An 8393-nucleotide genomic window follows, 5' to 3' on the forward strand; every position below is an offset into this window, starting at 1 on the left:
GACAGATATTTACTGCTTGGAGTGGAGAGTGTGGAAAGCTGGTTTAACCAAAGCCAAAAATCCAGAAGACCAAACAGGAGTTTTCCATCTGAGGGAAATGTGTAGTCTAAAAGACATTTAACCATGAAATGTTCAGTTTGTGATGTTTATATGACATACACCCAGCCCCTCGGCCACTTAGGTCGTTTACGAAATTTATGTAGAGTAAAAATAAATAAATAAAAACTCGGTGGACTAATTTGGCATGATGTCCTGAGACGTTGCAGCTGACAGGAGTCAAAAAACAGAACAGGGGGGCGTTAAATGCCCTGACGCCCCCTATAGAAACCGTAAATGTGTTAAATGAGTGAAGGAAAATATGAGCACCAAGCAACAACCCTAGGTTCTCCCCTGAGAACCAGACCAAAAGTTTTATGTGAAACCCTGAGTATTAGGCCAAATTTCTTAGGCTATGTTTACAMTGCTGGTCTTAATGCTCGATTATGATTTTTCGAAGTGAACATTACATTTTAAATGCGACCTCCATCAGACTCCATTGTGAACTCTACACGACACTGATGTGACCCACATGCGCCGACATGATGTCACATTCAGCTGCTGGTTGTTTATACAGTTAGCATGGATGCTACCTGTAGCATATCGACTCTGAAGTTGTTGTTCATTCTGAGCGGATAAAATAATTATCCGACCTGCTTGTTTAGTTCAGTGTTTATATTGTTTAGTTCAGTGTTTATATCTGAACCTGCCTCTGACCAGACGCTCTGGTGAAGCGTTTTATTTTTGTAACGAAGTGCTGGAAGTATTGAACTTTAGGATCGATACGGTTCTCCACCAAAGTTGGAGGTTACTATCATGTTTCTGCGGACTCTCAGTCATCCAGGACACGGAAAATGAAAASAAAAAAGAAGAAGCAACTGGACTTCTGTTCTGTAGCTGGAGACATGTGGAGCTGCAGATTCAAACAGCGTGACTCAAGGTTAGTGTCTTTATGGATCTGCTCACCACCGCCTCACTAGCTGCGTTTCCATTGCAAATGTGCGCAAAACTTTGTTGATATTCTGTTAATGYCGAAAAAACAGTTTTGTAATTGTGGTSTTTCCATTAAGTAAGAAATGCCATTAAAGTCACGCGTGAATACGTTTGTTCTCATGATAAATTATTACAAACATGGCGGCAATGGATGTAAAGACATAGCATATTGATACCACAACACTAGCGCTCATCATCAGCCATCAGAGGAGACATCCGCATCTTATCAAGGTTTTCCAGCGACAAGCCCCTTATACTTGGGAGCGGCTATGTATGCTGTGTTTTTGGGAAAATGTAATCCGTAAGTTTAATAATTTATTTTACTACTTCGGTGATTTTACTACTACTTCTATTTCCTGTTACCTTCTTCTTCTTCTTTGTCTTTTTCGCCAGTAGAAACAGCTGGTTGTTGATCACGTGACTCCCGTGATGCGAAAAAAGTGTTTCCATTGCAGTTTTGCGAAATACACCACTTTTGATACGGCCGAAAAACCACCTCTTCCTAGCACAAAACAATTTTGTCGAAAAATGTAATCTTTTTTCAAAATTGACGTGTTTCCATTGAGCAAATTTATTTTCGAAATTCTAATTTGCGCATTTTCCTGGTCAATGGAAACGCAGCTACTGATAAAAACGTCGGCTGTAACATGACCGTTCAGACTGAGGTCACTTTGAAAAACATCMGATATGTATCCGATTCAATACCACACACTGAAAAGGCCTGGGTTTAATTAGAGAAAAAAAATCAGATTTGGCGCGTTCAAACTGTCGTAAAAAAATCAGATATGGGTCGCATTTGCCTGCAGTGCAAACGATATGATATGATGTTTTTTATTACTTTTATTATATTTGAAGGAAATGAATGTTACAGGCACTTTAAAGAAGACATCATTTTATGAAAATAAAACATATTACATAAGAAAGATGGTCTTTGATAATAACGTACCTCTTAGTGAAGTCTTTAAAGCACAGCCGGAGCTTGTTGTGGTGTCGGTACAATTTGGGGTCACTGGGGATTTCTGACAGGAACACCTGAGCCACCTCCAAAGGCCCCTTTAAGAAACGCATCATTTCAGTCAAAGCCGAAAGTTTTTATTTATTGGATCTTTATGAACAGAGCAAGCTTCTTTTTGTTGTTTTCTTTGTCTAACCTGGTTTACAGTCGTGCCCACCGATCCTTGTAGGACCATCTGCAGCATTTTGGCATCAGCGGGGTCCTGATGGGTGGCAAAGGCCAACTCTTGTGTCTTCTTCTGCATGTCCTCTATCGCGACCTCTATGGGTGTGGAAATAATCTGGTAGAACAAAACAAAAAAAAAAGGGTTTTACTAAAGTGGTGGCGAGGAAGGATAAAGTACTTGATTTCTACTGAGCTGCTGGCCCACCTCCTCTTTGTGGATGATGTTGATCCTTGTCTTAATGTAAGGAAAGGCGTGCGAGGTGGTGAGGATGGTTTTGCGTTTGAACTGCTCGTGCAGGTCCCCGTGGGCCCGCCCGTYCAGGGTGAAAGGGGTGCAGTAGACAAAACGCCTCAGGTTATAGTTCTTATCAAAGTAGGTGATGCGGTCTTTCATCTCGTAAGTGTCGAAGTACGGCTCCACGTATGTGATCTGAATGAACGCCTGCAGAGATAACACAACCACGTTTTCAAATGATAAGTTTTCCTCCTGTTAGCATCGATAAAAGAATGAATCGTTTAGCTAGCACCGACCTTGTTGGGGTCAAGCTTGCACTTATCTACTGGATTGGAGTCCTTAATGACCTCAACCTGGTCCTCGCCGAACCGCTCCCCATAAAAGCTCTAACAGAACAGAGAGCAGGGTCTTTACACTTCTTGGCAAAAGATAAAAACTATTATTGTCTTGGAGGCTGCATGTTGGTTTACCTCAAGCCTGTGAGAGATCTCAGCCAGCTTTGTGATGGCAGGTTCTTTGTACACAAACTCCTGCTCCTCCAAGTCGCCAAATTTGGAACCATAAAAACCCACTCTGAAGTACGTCCCAAACATCCTCTTCCCGTTCTGGGAGCAGATGAAAGTCACTGTTACCCGAGTGTTTATGTTAAAAATATTTTTGGTACTAACACAAGACTTGATCTGGATGGAAAACACAGATTTTTTTTCTTTTTTTCAAACACTAAGCGCTGGTTAGGTGGGTCATGCCGCCGTTTTAACGACCTTTCAAGTTTTCTAAAGCGTGTTACCACTGAGACGCATCGTTTAAAATAAAATAATTCACTTCAYTGATTTCATTGAACAAGCACATCTTCACAATGACAAAACCAAAAACAGGTTTTTGAAACAATAAGGCTAAAATATACAGGATCTTATTCTGGCTCTTTACTTRAACTGTAAAGAATTGGGCTGCATGGAAACCTGAAGGAGTTTCTCATTTTTGAAAYATGTTTTTGATGCTAGTACTAGAAGRTTCTGGTTTAGACTTGGCCAGGTGACTTTAGAATATTATTAGGTTACTTTATGTCAGGGTTAATCAAGTGGCGTCMCACGGGCTGGATGTGGCCGCATGGGTGACTTATGTCCGGCCCGCCAAAGAGACTTTGAGTAACTACTACTTTTCACTAGATGCGATTTAGCTCCAYTCTGCTCCAAATACKCAACAGTTATAATCAATGRGAGTATTTACATTGGTTCCGCTTGGCGGCRATCCGCCAAAATTAGATTCAATCCTATTTTTGACGGACGCTGGAGCTGCGCTGGAGTCAGTCTACACCAATCACATCGCACCAACAGGAAAAGGAACAAACAGAACATTCGYCTTTTCAAAATTACTCAGCAAAGACAGATTGATTTTGTCGAAATGCCAGCTATATTAATAAATATATGGATATATTTATTCATAAATGCTGTCAAAATGTATCGTTCTGTTTGGGAAACAGATGGCAACATGTAGTGTGCAGAATATGCACAGGATACATGTGGGTTTTATAATGAAATCAGAAGTTTCAAAAAGACGACAGCAATGCAGTTTCAGCTGTTTGGAGTCCGTCTTCCACAAAATTATTTATTTTTGCTATGACGTCCACATTTATCACTGGATTTATTGCGCGATCTTGCATTTCCTGCTCACGCTTCTCGGACCTCCTCTGTGCTTCGCACCGGAGCGGAGCGGACGCAGTATAAATTGGGGTGCAAACAAACGGCAGCGAACTGCGCAGCGCAGTCGAAACTGAACCGCATCCAGCGTAAATTAGAAGTGTGGCCTCCTGAGTAATTTAGTTAAATACCCCTGCTTTATGTCAGATTTGTGCCCCAGAATCCTTTAAGGTTTGGGGTTAAAATAACTTATTATTTCAATACTGTACAGAATTTGTTTTTGAAACTCTTAAAGCATTTACAATAAAATGATGACCTTCTGAATGTTTGCTCTATGAACTGTTCAGATGACTACAGAAAGAGTGACAACTAAAAGTGSAAAAGCAAGATGCTTCATCTGCATGGCGATTCTAAAAAAAGTTGCCSTGTCATGCAGAAATATGAGCAATAGTTTAATGCACTGTCTGGCCAAAAAAAGATCACACTCTTAATATTTCTTTGGACCACCTTTAGCTTTGATTACGGGACACATTCTCTGTGGTTTTGTTTGGATAAGCTTCTACAATGTCACCAGATTTGTTTCCATCCAGTGTTGCATTAATTTTTCACCCTGATCTTTCATTGATGATGGTAGAGTCTGACCTTCTCCAGCACATCCCAAAGACTCTCAGTGGACTCTGTGGATCCAATCCATGTGTGAAAATGATGTCTCATGCTCCCTGAACCACTCTTTCACAATAAGAGCCCCATGAATCCTGGCATTGTCATCTTGGAATATGCCTCAGGGAAGAAACAAATCCATTGATGGAATAACCTGCTCATTCAGTATATTCAGGTCAGCTGACCTCATTCTTTGAGCACAGACTGTTGCTGAACCTGGACCTGACCAACTGCAGCAACCCCACATCATAGACATTAATTAAATCCAGGTGGACCCATTTTTTTGGCCAGGCAGTGTGTAATATGACACATATCTGCTTGTGTCATTTAGTTACATACAAGAGTGTGTAAGTTTACAGAGAAATGGGGAAGGAAATCAAGATCAGACAGAAAGTAGCCAGAAGAACGACAACCTTTAGTCTCGTTTAACAGATTTCCACTTCAGTTTTAAACTTGATAGATAGAGCACAGGGAGGTGTAAAGCAGAAAAAAACCTGTAAACCTGTTCAGTAACAGGAAGAGTACCGAACAAATCTCATCAAGGAAACAAGAGTCCAGTAGATCCACAGCACAGAAAACACTTAGAGGAACAGAAAGTGTGAACATGAGCTAGGATGTGTAAGTATGTGTTTGTGGCATTACAAGATGGAAGTTATAGCAACTTGAAGCCAAAGCAACAAAATTTCGTGGATAAAACAATTAGATGACCTGACTTCTAAAGGCAAATAAAATATAAAAATAAATAAGTTCTTGTCACTTTAMCGACTTAAGAGATATTTAGACAATACTGCTGATGCCCTAAAAACTAAGGCACTTACCACAAGACACAATTAAGTAAAGTGGGAAGGAGGGGTCGGCAACCGGGGAAATCAACAAAAAAAGGAGAAAACAGAACAAATTTTTAATCAGGATTGGGTCGTCCCACATGATTCAAAAACACCACAAAAAATGATAAATAAATAAAAACTTTCACACAAAAGCAAAATCATCTGCACTGATTTTGAGAAAGAAAATAAACCTGCTAAAGGTCCTGTCRCACTATGACATTTAAGACAACTTATGAAAACTAAATTTCCACCAAGTTACTAATTAAAGTTAAATATTTAATCTGCTTATCATTACAGTACGTAAACACCTAAAACAGGCTTTCAKTTGTTGTTTTTTTAGTTCCATCCTCAACGTAGATGCCTCCAAACTTTTCAAAAGTTGCCATAAGTTGTCTAAAACATCATAGCGTGACAGGGCCTTAAGAACCAGACCATGCACAAGCAAAGACAAATAAATGTGAAAATAAAAGTAAGAAAATAAAGATCCAGAACCCGTGGCACACCATGCACCCCTTAGTGCACTTCCAAAAGGAATGAAATAAATTAAAAAAACCCTAACAAATTCATGCAACAGACCATGAGAAGTCACTCAGAGGTTAATACTGTTAACAAATGAGAGAATGGATGAAAAAAATCAGGGGTCGATTTAGTTTTAATAAAAAAAAGAGCAAGAATAAAACTGAATCATAATAAAAAAAACTGCAAGATTACTGTTAGTTGAACGCTTTAAAACACAATAATAATTAAGAAATGTAATTCCGGCTTCGACCCAAGAATTGCTGCATCTTTGTTTTGAAACGCTCATTTATTTGTAGGTGGCAAGAACAACCCACAGCCACAGCAGGACTATTAAACCTCCTTGTRTAAAACGGTACACTAAAATCGAGCCCTGTGTGTGAAGATGAGGTGAAATGTGACAGGAGAGGGTGCCGGTCGATGAGTGTGCAGCGACACCAGCAGACAGACAGAAGATGAGGATGGATAAAAGGCAGATTTGTGCAGGCGATGATGCATTCACGTGGACTTTAGTCATTAGTGTCACATCGCGGCTGCCATGCACAGCCCGTCAGCGCTGCCACGGTCGGAAATAAAGTAAATAACACAAGCTCCCCTTGTGCAAGAAGAGGGAGGGAGGGAGGAGACAGGAAAACAGGTGAGGCTTTTGCTGAACGCACAGCAAGTGTTCCCAGCAGGGCAGACAGTCGACTGTGTCTGCCATTGTTAATGGATGTGATGTATGAAACGAAGCAGAGAGCAAACCGAGTGCCCGCAGCTGGCAAATAACCAAAAAGATGAGAGAGGGAAATAAAAAATAAATAAACATGAGCAGGGCCAAGCAGGAACTATTTAACCACCTACCTCCCAGCCAGTACTCTGTGTAACAAAGAGAATACAGCACATGTGAAGACAGGACAGTTAAAACCACACACACTCAGTGTGGTTCACACATGCACAGGATGATAGGCCCTTCAGCCCGAGAACAGGGAATCTGATCGTACAGGAAAGTAACAAAAACATCTTATCATCCGTTATTTGATTTTTTTTTTTTGATCACAACTTTGTGAAACATTTTCAAAACCACAACTGCAACCGTGCCCGCTGTAAACCGACATCCCTTCACAAAAAAAAAAAAAAAAAAAGGGGTTGGATTCTCTTCTGACATCTCATGCAGTCTTAATTCCACACTTAAAAAAAAAACATAAAACATGCCAGGTGTAAAACATAGCATAAAAAATAGAAACACGCTGGAGTTCAAATGGCAGATGCCACCATGCAGCATTGTGTCTGTGCTTCAGTGCTTGTGTCAAAACAATGATGAGTTCAGATGACAAACTGTCGCTCTGCAGATTTTTTTTTTGTGCAACTTAAACATAGTTAAATATAAAACYTCAAATCTTCACTGACAATTCGAGACAAACGTGCACCTGTGCAAAATATGAATGTGAAGTAACAGCATGCAAATAATCACAATTTAAAACTCCTGCTACATGAAGATAAAACACTCAAAAAAAGTTGAAATACTTTTATAACTTCCTGATAACCAGAATGAAACCTGAGAATAAATGAATATAAGTATTTTGATTCTTGTGTACATTTACTGTAAGCTGAGCCCGGTGAGAAAAAGGGAGTCTTCTTTCGGTCTYGTGTGCGTACCTGATGGACAATTTTGCTAAAGGCTTCTTGTAGTTTACCATGGATGGTGGCCAGCTTTTTTGCATCTCTGTTGGCTTCATGGATTGGAATTAGCACCTTGTACACTTCATTCACTGCCTCATACATGCCGGCCTGGAGGGAAGAGCAAACATCAGCAGAGTACAACCAGTCTTTTAAATTACATTCTGTGTTGTATACAACTTACATGCATTTTTAGAATTTATTTGATCACAAACTAATTGCTCTAATTTGTCTGGTTTGCCATAACAAAGCAATCAGCTTTAAAGTGTCTGACCTAACCACGTGATTAACAACATCTTTTTATCCATTAAACCTTTCTCACCATAGAGAAAGAGGCCGTTGCCTGCTCCAGGAGACCCACAAGACCGATTTCGGTGAAGTACTTCCCCGAGCAGATGCCCTCCTCATCTGGGGATACCACATCGTCAGAGACTGCAGACTCCTCCAGCACATTRGAAGAGATGTTCTGGAAAACATGAGTACAGAATCAGCAACTAGAGAATTTGCATTTCCTGTGAAAGTGCAGTGCGCGTGCTAAAAGCTGGAAGTTTGTTGCTGAAAGCTGCCAAAGTCAAACTGAAAAGGTTCAACAGCAAAAATGTTAATATGAGTTAAATTTGAATAGTGAACTTTTGCCAAAGGTAAGTAAA

The 8393-nt window shown here is 40.2% G+C and overlaps 1 protein-coding gene across 1 annotated transcript in view; it reads right to left on the minus strand.

Annotated features, from left to right (window-relative positions):
• The window catches only part of dock7 (dedicator of cytokinesis 7), a gene marked incomplete in the record, with an annotated part of 68737 nt that overhangs the window by 3222 nt on the left and 57122 nt on the right, over nt 1–8393 (minus strand). Inside the window, 8 exon segments of the mRNA XM_014014278.1 lie at nt 1976–2082; nt 2181–2324; nt 2415–2651; nt 2741–2830; nt 2915–3040; nt 6928–6942; nt 7723–7854; nt 8066–8209. Of these exon segments, the coding sequence (XP_013869732.1) occupies nt 1976–2082; nt 2181–2324; nt 2415–2651; nt 2741–2830; nt 2915–3040; nt 6928–6942; nt 7723–7854; nt 8066–8209 (995 nt within the window).

Source organism: Austrofundulus limnaeus, unplaced genomic scaffold (genome assembly GCF_001266775.1).
Source record: "Austrofundulus limnaeus strain Quisiro unplaced genomic scaffold, Austrofundulus_limnaeus-1.0 Scaffold113, whole genome shotgun sequence".
NCBI lineage: Eukaryota > Metazoa > Chordata > Actinopteri > Cyprinodontiformes > Rivulidae > Austrofundulus > Austrofundulus limnaeus.